The sequence below is a fragment of the Falco naumanni genome, chromosome 2 (assembly GCF_017639655.2).
Source record: "Falco naumanni isolate bFalNau1 chromosome 2, bFalNau1.pat, whole genome shotgun sequence".
Lineage (NCBI taxonomy): Eukaryota > Metazoa > Chordata > Aves > Falconiformes > Falconidae > Falco > Falco naumanni.
Genome location: NC_054055.1, coordinates 95281257 through 95296562, shown reverse-complemented (window position 1 = coordinate 95296562; position 15306 = coordinate 95281257). Strand labels below are relative to the sequence as shown.

Below are 15306 nucleotides of genomic sequence, written 5' to 3'. Positions count from 1 at the left end.
TGCCCAGCACGGGGGTCCCCAGGGCAGCAGCACGGTGCCCCTTTTACCCCATGGCCGTGTCAGCTGCCAGAACGAGCAATGCCCAAAACGTGGCGGTTGCCGGGGTGGAAGCTGTGCCTTCACGCTTCAGGCTGCTTAGGGAAGTAGGTTACTTCCACGGCTGTTGCTTTCTCCAAGGTGCCTTCGGCCCTGCCGCTGCCCCGGGGGCTGCACAGCAGCTCACGCTGGCTATGCGCCCCCCGCCACCCCCCCACGGCCGGCTGACGACGGGACGCAGCCGCTCTGCCCCGGGGCAGCTCCCGCCCCCGCCCACCGCGGGAGCAGACGGGGCTGCCCATACTGCGAGGCGAGTGTCCGCCTGGGGCGTGCGGCCCGCCGCAGGGCGCTCCGCCGGCTCCGGGGCTCACAGGGAGCCGCGGGCCGGGGCCAGCACCAGCCTGCTGGCCGCCGCGCTCCGTGCCGCGCTCCCGTTGACATGGCGCCGGCGCGCTCCGGCACGGAGCGGGAAGCGGGAGGGAGGCGCCATGTTGAAGCCCGCTGCGGAGGTAACGGCCCTGGCCGCGCTGCCGGCGGACGGGGGGAGGCGGGTGTGCGGCAGTAGCGCCGTGTTTCGCCAGGGGCAGCGGGAGCGAGGCGCGCCGCTTACCCCTCCTCGGGGATGCCGGGGAGACGCTTCCCCGTGCCCCGGCGCTGGGCGTGAGGGCCGGAGGGGCGGCGGGGCTCTCCGCAGCGCCGTGAAATGGCGCCCAGCGGCGGGCCGGGCCCCCGCGCGGCCTCAGCCCCCAGGAGACACAAAGCGGCCGGCTTCTCCCCGGGCCCGGTTTGCCCGTTAGCACGGTGTTAGCCCCGGCTCAGGCCTCGGGGGCCAAAGCGGAACGGCTGGCAGCCGTAAGAGCTCGCTGAGGAGTGGGGAGTGTCGGTGGGTGGGTCCGGGCTTGTTTCTGCTGCCCGGGTTGTGCCAGGAGTGTGAGGAGGGGCGAGGTTTCGCCCCCAAGCAGTGGATCGAGCTCAAGCTAGATCGATCCGAGGATGTGTAGGAGGAAAGACGTGAGAAAGTTTTAGCGACAGGTTTGGAGAAAAAGCACGGGGTTTGCATACCCGTGGCATTACTGAGTGACATTTTGGAGCATAGTTCCAGCGCGAACAGGCCCACCCGTTTCATGGGAGTGACTGCAGGCTGTTCTCCACCGGGTTTCTTGGGCCGGTGCCTGAGATGCAGGTTACAGTGGTGGTGGCCAGCTACTGGTGTCGTGAGGCCCACTCCAGACCTCCTCCACGCAGGCTGTCATCTGCGGCTGGCTGCCGCGTGTCCACATACGGCTGGGCTGCTTCTCCCCAGCAGCTGTAATTTCTCTACTGGTTTATATCATAAGCAGCTGTAATTCCCACTCACAGAAGAGGCCGACCTTGGAAACTGCAGGATGGCTATCCATCATGGTAGTGTTACGGGAATTTTTAAGGTATTTATTATAGTGGTCTCCATGCAGCATTGATGCCTTGAGATAGGTCAAACGCTGGCATAAATAAATCTAGACAGGAACTGGAGAGATCACACTTTCAATGTAGTAATATCTTTAGTAATTAAATGTATAAAAATCTGTTGCATTTCAAGTGTGTACTATGCCTTACTTCAACCAGTATGTCAGGTGTCTTGATCAAGACTCTGAAATGTTTAGACATTATGTACTTTCATATTTAAGTATTCATGTTTTAGCAGAAGAAATAATAGCAGACACTAATAATATCTTATAAATAACCTTTGATTATATCATATACTTTCTCTGCAGAGGGGTCAGGAACATAGGTGCTTTTCTGCATATAAAGAATTTATTTTTAAAGGAAAAAAGATATATCATTTTTCAGTGGAAAATGTGTAAAAGAATGATAAAGTGATATCTAATGTAAGTATGTCCCTGACAATGGAATGACAAATAGAAATAGTATTGAGCTGAGGCTTAACTAGAAACTGAATGTTAAAGCAATAAAAGCTCTGTTCATCTGACAAATGATCAAAAACTCACAAAAGTTCATAAAATATGTTTTTATTACTTACATGTTCCATTTTTACATTAATTTGTCAGGACAATTTGCCGTAAAAAGACATTACAGACTGAACATTTATTTTTGCTTGTACTGTGCTAGAATTGAAGTCTTTGCTAGCTCTATATGAAAAAGAATAGTCTTTAAAGCTATTTTGTCAAGGAAATGTATTCAGGAGAATACATTTGTTCCTCTCCAAAACGATTCAGTTTTTATTTCTGAAGTATTAAGTGAACAAATATACTTTTGATGATGTGCCATGAGTACATTTTTACTTGCTGACTTAGCTTCCTATCTGCAAGCCAGTCTGTTTTACTCAGCTTCTGTACTGATGCAGAAGCTTACTGAAAGGAGGATATGAGATCCACCATAGGAAAGCTTTGTTTAGATTGAAGCTGCCCAGGTTTCAAATCAGTACCTCTGCAAGAGGATAGGAACAGTATTTATGGGGACATTTAGTGAATGTGCAAGAATGTTAGATGAGATCTGTCACTTAAACGACAATTTTAAACCTGCAGCTCGCAAGTTCTTTGCTTCAGTAGGTTCAAAACCCCCCACCCAATTAGGTCTACCTATGTAAATGAACAAGAGGTCCAAAAGGAAGTTAGAAAATAGTGGAGGAAAGCTCTAATACTAAGCAGGAACATGAGAGGTAACATCATTGTAGGTGGACAGGGGAAGTAGTGTCACTCCTTTACAGTTACAGTAGCATGCGTAAAACTCTGATTTCTTCAAGTACCAGTCCTTGGAGCTATGTTGTACATTATAGTGTAACCTTTCTTTTTCAGAAATGTAAACTCCTAATCATTTTGTCTGTGGTAGAAAGAACACTAGAAGCTTTCATCTTTAAAAGAAATGCAGAACAGCTCCCAGATCTTTACTTCCAAAAGCATTATAGTGTATAAGCCAGTCTCAGTGTATTGGGGATTTTGAATTATGATTTCCCATTGTTTGGAGGACAGCATTGTAAATGCTGCGTGTGCACAGATGTTGAGTAGAGGGAGCAGTCCAGATGTCTGATAAATCCCAGTGCTGTCAAGAGAGAGTGAGCGAGCACTTCATGAACTGGAACTGCTAGCATTACCTATGTAAGGCAATACAGTTAATGTATGTTGAAGAAACCAGCTTCCCCTTGGAAGATGTCACAGCCTTGCTGAAATTGTTCAGCTGGTTTGCTGTACTAAGTGATTGGAAGTATGGATATGATCGTTTGAACTCATCCAGATGAACGGTTGAGGAGACTACATTATATTGAATGAAAGTAGTTCGTTAATAAATGATGACACAAAGCTGCCTAAATCATATTGCTGTCACCTGGTATGTTTCTTGAGTGAGAAGAATGTATAATAGCACTGTCTTGCTGTGGGAAAACAGTGAAATACTCTTCACATTGTCTTTCAAATTTAACAGTAATAATGATAAATTCTTTTTGTTTTAAAATCTCTTAATGTTGGTATGCATGCTAGGAAATGAAGCAATCATTTCACAAAGTGCAAATAAAATAATTTCACATGGTGAAGTTTTGATTGGGGTATTAAGGTAGGTGATGTCGTAGGAGTGGTATTGGCATTTTCTACTTGTTCCAGGCTAAGCTTTACTCTTCATGACAGAGGCATGTTAGGAAGATGCCAAATGTATTAGTAAGCTTGAGTGTTTTATGCAGATGATAAGCACTACTCTAGTTTGCAAGAGACTGTTAATTTATAATCACAAAAATTATTGTCTGATTTGTGAAAAATTATATGCAGTCCCCCCAAAAGGATGACTCCCGTGATAAACTTCACACTAGCAGGTCAGCTTAATTAGTGCAAAATACATGAGTCATAATCTGTGTCCCTAACATAGCTAGGTAGCATTAATTCATGTCTAGCCATCTGCTTAAATCTCATTTAGTACTCTTCTTATGTGTATTTGTCACTTGTAGCTGAAATGGTAGTTCATGTTTTGAAAATGCATCCCATGGGTCAAAACCCCTGACTTTTCGCCTGCTGGAAGCTCTGGCTAGTACTTCATTCTGGCAAGTAGTGAAAAGTGGCTGAGAGAAAAGGTATTCCTCTGCCAGCTTTGATAAGGCTGTGTCATAAAAATTTGAAAAAACAGTGGTCCTCATGGAAAATTTGTGTGACCTTGTGCCCAGACTTGAAAGCATGATTTTGAATAGTTAGTTAATACTGAAAAATAATCTGGCTGTAGATTAACTATCTAAGTGTTTATTTATGTGAAGTGGTGCAAATTTTAAAGCAAATAGAAGCACGTTATTTATACATAATTTCAAATGAAACTTAATGACAAGTCCCTCTGAACTATATATACATTTTATTATTGCCCCATTGAATCATAATGTATTAGAATGTTTTGTGAACCTGCATAGCTATCCTATTGTGGAAGAGATTAGCTAATACCTTCACTTGACATTTGCAATCTGTAACTTGTGAAACTCCTTAGGAAGTATTTTATTAAGAATTTCAACCGTATCAATAGAAATAAAGATTTCAGATCCGTGGAATACTGTATTACTTGGAACATTTTCAGAGTTCAAGGTGTTTGCCTGAATTGGATAACCAGTCAATTCAGTAGAAAGATTCACATCAGTAAGGCAGACAACATAGAAGAAAAGCTAAAATGTCTTCCAGTGAGAATTTAATTTTAAACTAAATTATTTAAAGAAACTGTTAGCAAGGTAATGTCTCTGCTGGGATGTGTGTTCTAACATCAGCTAGACCTCCTAGACCTCAAAACAGCTGTAGCTGTTGAATTCATAAATAATTTTTTCAGCTAACTTTTACCATGAGACAAGTCAGAGATATTATTCTTGTGTAGCTGTAATATTTTGAGTCTTTTCCTGAGCTCTAGATTATATACTAAGGTCAAACAAAGCCAGTGGCAAAGCAGTTTAAGGGCAACAGCTCTTATCTCATTAATTCTATACATGTTTGTTTGATGTTATTAGAAAAATGTGCTGACAGCTCTACTTTGGGGTTGATCCCCGAGGCTTGATCACTTCATTATGCAGTCTATTAAGGAAGTAAGAATTCTATTTTAATGAAAAATTAAAAAAAATTAAAAGGGGTTCTAGGAGAAGCAGCTCCAAGTTGGGATGAAAAATTTGCCTTGTAAAAGGGGCTATTGTGTGCATCCTCATATGAGTGTGATACACAGTGTCCTCCCTCCCCTGCAAATTCCTTCTCTTGGGAAGAGGGCTGTGGGAAAATGGTTCCAGTGAGAGAAACACAGGGTAGAGACAGCATAGTTCCAGGTAAGTTACTAGTTCAAGCAGTCACTGATGTGAAAGGTGCAGAACAAAGCTATTGCTGTGTCAGACTAGTTTCCGTTATGCACAAACTCTGTCACCAGATGTCCTGGAAAATTTCTGGAAACAATGTCTTAGTATTCTTACTTAATTTTCCTTTTCTTGCTCACTGTGACTGTTCTGTTCTGCGCAGGAGAATAAAAGATGCATTTTGCCTCCAGCACTGCAGTGATAGAGTTCTGTAAGTGAAGTAGAGATTTTGGGGGAATGTTTTCACAATAAACCTGAGCTCATGTACTGCACTGCTTCTGGATCTTTGACCAAGAGGTGACTCTCTTGGGCAGTGAGGTATCAGTGGTCATGGACATCTGGCAATAGTATGGTGGTATTGTCTTACTTATTATTGTATTAACTTAGCTTTATTCATGAGGCTATGCTTCGAAGGTGAATTTCTGTACAGTTTGGAAATTTTTAGATGTGGGAGGCAGGAAGAGCTCAGACTTTGGCCAAGATGAAATAAGAGCCCCAGAAAATGATTTCTTGGTGACATCTTTGATATCGGCTCTCCCACTGTAGATAGGATGAAGGAATGTTTTTGGTTCTGGAGGCTGGCTGTGATATTTCTCTTATTTCCCCTTAGGGTCTGAGTTTAAAATAGCATTTGATCTTTTTCATTGTTTATATGGAATTTAGGTTGTCCAAAGCAAGAAATCTGGTGTTTCCAGGACTGTGCTATGCACCATCTCTGCTATAGTATTAACCACATTTTTGGCAGAAAATGTACTAAACTGTTACGAGTACTTGGCTTCTGATCTTTATCATGGCTGTGTTCTGGATTTTCTACTGATTACAGAGAATTCCTTGGAGAAAAAATACTCTGCATCTGAGGTTGGGATGAGGGAGAAGAGGACTGGTGTTCAGCCTTCTCTACCCTTCCAAGACATTAATCCACACTTAATTGGATGCATTCTGTGTTTGCCCATGGTTTATCAGTGGGAGTTATCTGTGCTAAGGCAAAATAGGTTATGGCTTTGAGTCAGATAAGGCATATAGCAGAGACTAGGCATTTACCCCAAATGGTTTTAGAGAGGGTAGTGTTTTTTTCAGGGGCTGGCTCTGCAGTTAGCTGGAGGTGTCAGTCTGGGTTTTTTTTATTTGTTTGTGTTGTTTTTTCCTGCTTAGTCATTTTACTGTTTAAAAAAGTTCTGATTCAACTTGGTATTATTACAGGATGACCATATTTTAAACCTGAGGTAGCCTGATCTTTTTTTTTTCCTTGGAAGCAAACTGATTACAAGATTTTTATTGATCACCATTTATTCTTGTATACGCAAGTGTTTCCTTATATCATGCAGTCAGTGTAAGAGCTCCTAATGATTTGGCAAGAAAATGCCTCATCAGCATAGCATTACAGAGTCTCCTTCTAAATACAAGTCAATCTCTACCTTGTAACCTTTGATAGACACTTGGAATTCAAACAGATATTCCTATACATTGCTAAAGTTAAGCAGGATGGAAATGCCTTGTGTAGTTGTAGAAAGGATGAGGGTGTTTATTTTGTACTGCACAAAATTGCGATACTATCATTTGTACTTTACTGCTTGCATCTCTACAATAACAAAAGTGCATGATTCATAAATTAAGAAAAAATATCCTTTTTCTTGGATTTCTTACCTCTTGGAACTAGGAAGACAGCAGAAAAGTGCTGAGTATGATTCAGTTAATTTTATGAATATTTGTTCAGCAGCATTTGCCAAATAGCATTAAATCAGGGAGAAAAGTGGTCATACTATAAATTGAAAAAATGTTGTATGAAAGGGTAACGTATAGGACAATGGCTGGATAAGGGATGCACCCTTTCACCCCTGTCTGTATCCCAGCACCTTTGGACTTTCAGGGTTTTTTTTGCCAAATTTAGCAAATACGTACTCAAAAAAATGTGAATTCTCCTAAAGGTCATAGGGAAATTTTTTGGGTTTTTTTTTTTTTTTTTTTTTTTTTTTTTTTTTTTTTAATAGGCTGGGAGTTATTCATGCCCATTTGACAAGACTCCATGGGTTTGCTATGCTACAGCTCCCTCACGTGGCAAAATAATTTCCCGTTTGAAATTGCAGCGTGGTTTCTGTGAAACACTTTCTCTTCAGAAAATTTTGGGGCTTCCCCCAACTTCCTCTTTGTTATATGCCCACCCTCCACCCCCACCCCTTGAACATCATGAACAGCTGCTTAGGAGTGTGGGGTTATCAGAGAAGCAGAGCTGTGGGTTAAAGGGTTATGATCATGACTTTTGTTCTGCAGCTGACCAGCTTGGGCATGTCATTTCACTCTGTAAGCTTCACTTCTGTCATCGGAGAGTTACAGGCAATGATGAAGATTTGTAAACTACCTAGAGTATTTCTAATACCTACTTCTCAATTATTTTAAAAAGTAACTCTTATTTCAGTCAACGATTCTGCTTATTTGACATCGAAGAAAACTCAAAATCCCTCCTCAGAGGACAGTCAGAGATCTGGCAGCTGTCTCAGGTATCACAGATTTCACTATTCTTTCTACAAAGTAACAAATAGCTGGATATTTTGCCATCCTTCCACAAAACACTAAAACTCTGATTTACAGCAGAAACATCGGAGTTCAAGGAACAGTAGTCTGAGCAGGAAAGAACTCAGGCTTGCTATACTTAGGTTCCCAGTGAACTTTGGCTAGAAAATACACTCCAGTATTACCACTGCATCAGTAATTGCTTGTTTCTTCCTATAAGAACATGAAAAACATGTTTTCTACAGTTGTCTCAGGAAATCATGTTGCACCTTGATTAGAGAAGCAGAAGAGGTGCTTGACATCCAGAGTTAATACAAAACGCTATGCAGGATTCCCAGTATTAAAGAAAAGCTCTGCCTTGTCCTTTGAAGGAAGGCAGGAGTAGTAAAATGAACCATTTCATAACCTTGTATGTTCTTTTTAGAGTCAGGAATATTTATTTAATTTCTGATGCTGTAAAACAATGGTCTCTATCAACCTGGGTGGTAAATCTAGTCCTTGCTTAATTTATAGGGCAACAAATGCACAAAAAAGTTTATTTTCTTCACCACACTGTATTTTTATGTGGAAGTGGAGGTGAAATTTATGGTTGAGTAGTTAGTGCAGTATTTCAGATTTATGTGTTACTTTTCATCTTGAAGGATCTTAAAATCCTTTGCAAATCAGGTACACACAAGAAAGTGCCATTCCAAGAATGCTTTCCCCACAAAAACCTCTCTATTGTCACTGGTAAAGAGATGTTTATTAACTTTATTTAGTGGTTTCTCTGCTGGCTGTTTCTTGGGCTTCTGCCATTTACCAGTGAATATCCCACTCCATTGAAGTAATTAATTGTGGGGTTGTCGTATATTTTTGATGACTTATTTTTTCTGTTACTTTTACCTAGCTTTGCTTACAGTCCTACCTGTTTGCTATATGTTGTACATGTTGAGGAAAGCATTCCCTTAGAAGTGATTGTTTTGACTTAAGTGTGAGTAGTCTGTTAGGTGGCTGAACTTTCAAAATTACTTTAAAATCATTGTTCATATTTTGGTGTCCATATTCTGTTTTCAGTTTGTTCATTTAACAGCTGCCATAACATTTATGTACTTGAATTTAATGTTGCATAAACTTCAAAAAGTCAATGCATGACTAAGACGATCTTAAAATTCCTATTAATTTAATTTATCGGCTTAGCGCATGTGTGGGAAAAGTCCTAAGGTAGAACATATATACTGCATTTAATCCAGTCTAAGCCAGCCATTTATATATCTGGTAGAGGGGTAAAAAAACACAGAACAAAACAGGTCATCTTAGATCTGCCCATTAGAAAAATATCTTGGTGTGGGCTGCTAAGTTAACATGTCAGCTCTTTCTCAGCTGTAGGTGTCCCATAAATGTAACGTAATTCACTGTGAGTGTGTGGCAGAATGTGCGTTCTTGCTGCAGATGCCAGTGCGTGGGCTCCAGCTCGTCTCTGAGGCTTTGTGTTAGTCACCCCAGCTGTCAGTGCCTACACATAGCTGTGGAGCCAAAGGGATCTTTTTCAGCCATACAATTTTCTGCCACAAAAACAGGCATGTCTTCACCTTGCCAGCCTGGCAGCCTGCCTAGGGGCAGGGGGATAACCATGAGCAAGGACCACTACCATAAAGCAGATGATATCCATGGACTTCAAGCACCATTTCTAACATACAGATCCTCACCCTAAAGAAAGAGGAAACTTTCTATGAAGCAGTCCTCAACGAAAGATCAAAATACCTCAACTTTGTCGCAGAGTAAAAGCGTGTAAGTGGACAAATTACCAGCAAAGCATTTTGTGTGTAGTAATTTCTTTGCATGTCCATAATCCTGTCTACTAAATATTGACTATTCATGAAGTCATCTTGCATTTGGATAAATATATTTTGTGGTACGTTTAAAGTAATACAATACATAGATAGGTACAAGAACTGAAGAAAATTACATTTGAAGTGGAGTATGTTGGAAGGAGCAGAACTGATTCTAAGGCATAAAACAATTGTACTGGTTGAGCATATGACTGTCACCAGCTCTACTCTAGATCGCATGAAAAACAGTGAATCAGCAGATCGTAGTTTTCTAATGTGAGCTACTTAGCGTTCTGGAGACAGGGAACTGCCCTGCTGTAGCGATGGCTGCCCTACACAAGGAAACATTTCTTGCCACTCTCGCAGACTCTGTGTGTTCCTGCAGCAGAACAGATGAGTGGATGCAATTGTATGTGCTTTTCAGTATGATGATGCATAGAGCTCAACTTAAGTATTTGAAAAATGCATCCAGTTGTCTGATTCTGAAATGTCTTGAGTAGTAAATCATTTTCTGTAACAGCCGTTATGAGGTTTCACAGGACTTCAAAATATCAGACAAGAATGAGCTGTCTAAATACAGATTAAGTAAATGCAGAGAGCATTCACTGTGGAGGTCGGGTTGGTCTGTGGTTCAGGATTATAGAAATAGATGAATGGTTTATGCTCTCTGTCCTTTTCTTTTGTGGCGCTCAGGGGCCCTACCTGAAGTCTGAATTTGTCGCTGTCATGGAATAGAAGTTAAGTTGAGCTGGTGGTCATACAAAGCAGATTACCCAGCTGCATCACTTGTCCGTTTCCTCTCCCCCCATTCTCAGGAATTTTCATCATGGAAACAGTGATGGTGTAAGAAATCTGCTTATGAGTTCCTTTAAATATGGACATGTGTAGCTAGTGTTGTATCAGGCAGATGACTTTTCCTAGAGTAGAATCAGGGTGTATGCAACTTCAGACAAAACGTTAGTTTTGTGTACAAATTTAGAAGATGCTTCTAAGAAAAGAGGAACGCTTAACACTCACAACACACGGTTCAGTTCTGCATTCTACATTTAATTCTCCATTTCAGCAAACAGAAGAATAATGTTAGTGGTATTAACACTTTTTGTGTGTAAATTTGTACATAGCAATGCACTGAGCGTTTTTTTGGTCAAACGCATGATGAAAGGAAATCTTATTCAAGCCATGAGATTCTGCATTCTAAAATTCCCTTTTTATTTTCATTTAATGAATCAGAATATATGGGAACATGCTTTAATAATGCTATGGCTGTAAGAAAATAAGTACTATTTAGTATATAGAGGCATGTGTCTTCCATTTTTAAGAATTTCCAAAAATAGCAATTAGGAGTTTGTACATTACACTGAAACTATTTTGAAGGTGTCACTAATTTTGAGCTGCCTTCCTTGCCTTGATAATCAAACTGTAATATGATGCCAGAGCTAGCAAGAAAAAGGGCAGCACTGGTGACCTCAGTTAAACATTTACTAATCTGACTTGTTTCTCTGTTAGCAGCTATAAAGATAAACTTTTGGAAGAGATATAATGATCTCTTACGTAGCAAGTGAAAGGTTGAGGGTCATGTAGGAACCAGAAATCTTTCTTAAACTTTCTAACGTTGTGTATTTTATGGGCCATTCTTTATGCATATAGCTAATTTCTGCATGTATCAATGATTCTCCATTATACAGGCTACAACATACAGTAGCAAAACCAAACAAATTCGTGGAAAACATAGCTGTGCTACACATTGCTCCCTGCTCCAAATTAGTCTTCTAATGCTAAAACCTATATATTTGAATGTAAATAAAGGGTTTATTATGATAAATTAAGTGGAAACTTGCAGATTTAAAACAAAAAAAAAAAACAAAACACAAAACAAAGCCCACAGATAACTAAACATCTCAGCATTTATTATAAGGATTTGTGAAAAAATCTTGGTAAGTTAGGGTATAGTTACAGAATGACTGATTTTTTAAAAAAACACACCCACACACCCCCTCACATACAACACCCCCCCCCCCCCCCCAATAAAAAGGCGAGCCAAACACACAACCCCCAAAAACCAGCAACCAAAAAGCACTTACAATGTGGAGGTTTTGGACCTACTCTGATTTTTTCTGCTATTCAGAAATTCTGCTATTTCTGCAACTTGTACTGAGTTAATTTGTAGTCTGACACTTGAAAACTGAAAAATGGAAAAAGGGGTTTAAATACAGCATCCCAGGAGCTGAGACCTAAGTCAGTTTTTCTGAGGAGGGTTATTTTACCATATGCATTCTGAAAAGATGACAACAGTGATCTCCCAGGGTCTGGAGTCTTGCAGTAAAGGTCAATGTCATTGCAACTTTCAGATTAAATTAGTACAGTGTTTACTTAGAAATTTGCCTTTGCAGATTATCAGAAAGGTATTACAGAACATATTAAACAGTGTGATATCATGATGTTATTCAAATACTTGTTATAGCAGAAGGTCCCAGACACTGTTTTTAATAGACCTTAAATTTCAGTGATATAATAACAAACTTATTTTCCAAAACCAGTATTCTTACTAAATTTAATTTGTTGACATTAATACTGTAAAAACCATGCTAATATTTTTATTGTTTGTCTCTGTGTGTAAGGAGGGGGAGGTATGTTGCCTGAAAAGATTCCTTTTTATTTTTTGGATAGTGTATCATTTGATAACTGTCAATGGGTGATTATCTGGTGTTTTTGGTGAAAAATGCTGAGTTTCAGAACTTGTTGCTTCTTGGTGGTCTAGTGGTACTAGAGTCTATGAATGTGCAAACATTGCAAAGTCTACCTGTAATGTCATACAGAAGTGTGGTTGCATAGTTACCAGCCTTCTTGCAGTAGTTGAGAATCTGCCTGTGAACTTTTGTTGTGATGTGCATGCGTAGAAAAACAAGGGTGACTAACATATCATGCTAGCAGTGTCTTTGTTAGTGTGGTTTTTGGTAAGACACTATGCTTTCCTTAAAAATTAGTGTCATAGATATCCTAATTTTTAAATTGTTAACCCTACCCGAGCAGAAGTCCCTGTGGGCCCTCCCTTCTACCAGTGTTTTCCTTGCATGAGTTAGACTAGCATGACAACTTGTATTTTTCCAGGACCCAGGCTGAGTCCTGGAAAAATCTGCATTTTGCATTTGTTCCACTGAGTCTACTGTACACCACTTCAAGAAAAAGCTGGCAAAATCAGTCATGTATACAAATAAAATACTGTAAAATAATTCAAAATAAAAATAAAACCTTGTGAGAATATACAGAAAATGAATTAATGTAATAACTGCAATAAATAAGATAAACACTTTTTCACTTTCAGGTTTAAAAATGTCTGACCAGAGAAATATTGTACACAGAGCCCATTGTATTGAAAAACTACTGACTGAGAATAATTTCCAAGATATTGAAGATCATCTTAAAGAACTTGAAGATGTTGATATGACTATAGAATGTCTTCAGGGAACAGAAGTTGCTAAGGCTGTATACAGAGTGCTCAAGAGCTGCCCTTCAGCAGAGTTGAAAAATAAAGCAAAGCAGTTATTATCAAGGTGGAAAGCACTTTACAAGAGTAACTGTGATCAGTCAATGCAAGTTAAAAAGTCCATTTCTGTGTATGTGGAAGAGGAAATCAAACATCTCGGTGTAGTTCCTAGAAAGCAGACACTTTCCAAAGGACCATGTCAGCAGCAGGCATCAGATGCCACTAGTTCTACAATTTTGGTCCCATCACAAACTGTAAAAAATGTGCTGTGTAACGATGCGGAAGGCAGCATGAGTCAGCTTTCTTCTTTCGAGGAACAACACACTGATAATGAAGATTCTAAACCTCATGTTAATGAAGCAACTCTGCAGCAAGATCCAACGAGAGCTCTAAGATGTAAATGCACAGATCTTCTTTATAAAGCTTTGACTGGTTCTGCCAAAGACAAAGAAGAAACTGAAAAATGGATAGAGCTATCTAGGGAAATCGAAGAACATATTTTTGCTCTTCATGCTAAAAATGACAAAAAGTATAAAAATTGCATCAGAAGCAAAATATCTAACCTGAAGAACCCTAAAAGTTGCCACTTAAAACATAACCTTTTTTCAGGGACTTTAAGTCCAAAGGCTTTCGCTGAGATGACAGTGATGGAAATGGCCAGCGATGAACTGAAACAGCTCAGGGCTCTGTACACAGAATCATCTGTACAGGAACATCAGCTTCCACAAGTTGTTAATGGCACACAGACAAACAAAATAAAGTGTAGGCGCTGTGAAAAATTTGATTGCACTGTCACTATGATTGCCAGAGGAACTCTTTTTCTTCCTGGTTGGGTGCGAAACACAAATCCAGATGAACAAATGTTGACTTACGTTATTTGTAACCAGTGTGGAGAACAGTGGTATCACAGCAGATGGATTTGTTTGTAACGCTATCCCTTTTTAATAAGTGGTTTAGAACCATAGACATGAGAAGGTATCTCTGTTGAAAACGTGTAATTTAAAATTTTGTATTGATACTATGTAGATGCTACCACTAAAAATTGCAAAATCAGTTTTAAAAAATTGCCAAGTTACTTTTGCAGATGACTTAAATATGTGTTTCTAAGTAATGTCAATATGTAAAGAAATAAAAGAAAAAAGAGGGAAAATAGTAATACTGTATCTGAGAGTGGAATATTGAGTAGTAAATTCATTAAAAATACCCCAAGTGCTGCAGTCTTTTTCCCCAAGGTACTGAGCACTTGGAATTTTCATTATCTTTAGCAGGAGTTCTTTCACAGAACATAAATTTCATTTACAGAAAACAGTTTACAAAACTGCAGTTCATATACTTGCATGCACTGCAAAATGTTCAGCATGGATTCACTCCTTGATTAAATCACTTTTTGCAAGTAAGTGTTAGATTATTAAGTTGGTTTGAGAGGTGATGTCTAATAGGAAAAAAGGACTGAAAAACAGTTTAAAAGGGGGAGAAGGCAGCTAGCAAATGGAAACAAAAACGAAATTTTGCTTTAGTTTTTTATAGCCATTGGGAGGAAAATAGGACTTGTGACAATCTAACAGTCTGCAGTTCACACTGCAATGTGAGGCGACATGTCCTGCAACTGTTAAGAAATTAATGCAGAATCAGACAATGATTTATTTCAGAATGTAAATATATTATTAAATTTATCTTTATTTAATAAATAAAGGCATGAAGTTAATAGCAGTTAATCACTTTCTGAATGGATATCCTCTCTTGAACTGGGACATCTGTCCTGAATAAATTAATGTTTTTATATAGTGCAAGTTACCCAGAAGAAATTAATAGAAGATCTAATAACTGAAGTTTTTATATATGTTTTTGTTCCAGAGTCAACAGGATTCCTACTGGCTGTATACTAGAAGCATTCATTTATTAAAAAATATCACCTTAGCGTTCTTCTCACTCAAGTAATAGCCCTGTTGTTTGGTGGTTTTTTTTTTTTCTGGAAAACTTAAAATTAGTCCAAAATCAGCTATCTGAATACTTTGAATGGAGTATTTGTCAGAAGTCAAGGAGATGTTCTCCCAGTTCAGAGAAGAAACTGCCTGAGTATGGGTATGTTTGACGGCTGTCTGTTGGTCTGTAGAAGGCTGCGTTCGTACTCTGTGTCCCTATTTTGGTTTCTTCACTGGTTTTGAGTTACTGTAGATGTTTAAATG

General features: G+C 39.6%; 1 protein-coding gene across 5 annotated transcripts; it reads left to right on the top strand.

Annotated features, from left to right (window-relative positions):
* The first annotated feature begins 356 nt into the window (after window positions 1–356).
* On the top strand, window positions 357–14835 carry TCEANC (transcription elongation factor A N-terminal and central domain containing). Of its 5 annotated transcripts, none has more exons than XM_040582720.1 (2): window positions 357–545; window positions 12959–14835. In XM_040582720.1, the coding sequence occupies exons 1-2, from the start codon at window positions 476–478 to the stop codon at window positions 14047–14049; spliced, it is 1161 nt and encodes a 386-aa protein (XP_040438654.1). In that variant the 5' UTR covers window positions 357–475; the 3' UTR covers window positions 14050–14835. The 5 variants fall into 5 exon arrangements, with proteins under 5 accessions (XP_040438654.1, XP_040438658.1, XP_040438657.1 ...); XM_040582724.1 differs by lacking the exon at window positions 357–545 and adding an exon at window positions 627–888; XM_040582723.1 differs by lacking the exon at window positions 357–545 and adding an exon at window positions 918–1460.
* The last annotated feature ends 471 nt before the right edge of the window (window positions 14836–15306 follow it).

Bases quoted from the DNA above. Each gene is read 5' to 3' on its own strand.
- TCEANC (XM_040582720.1), top strand. From the start codon at position 476: ATGGCGCCGGCGCGCTCCGGCACGGAGCGGGAAGCGGGAGGGAGGCGC. The intron at 546-12,958 runs GTAACGGCCCTG...TTTCACTTTCAG, and splicing joins TGTTGAAGCCCGCTGCGGAG to GTTTAAAAATGTCTGACCAG.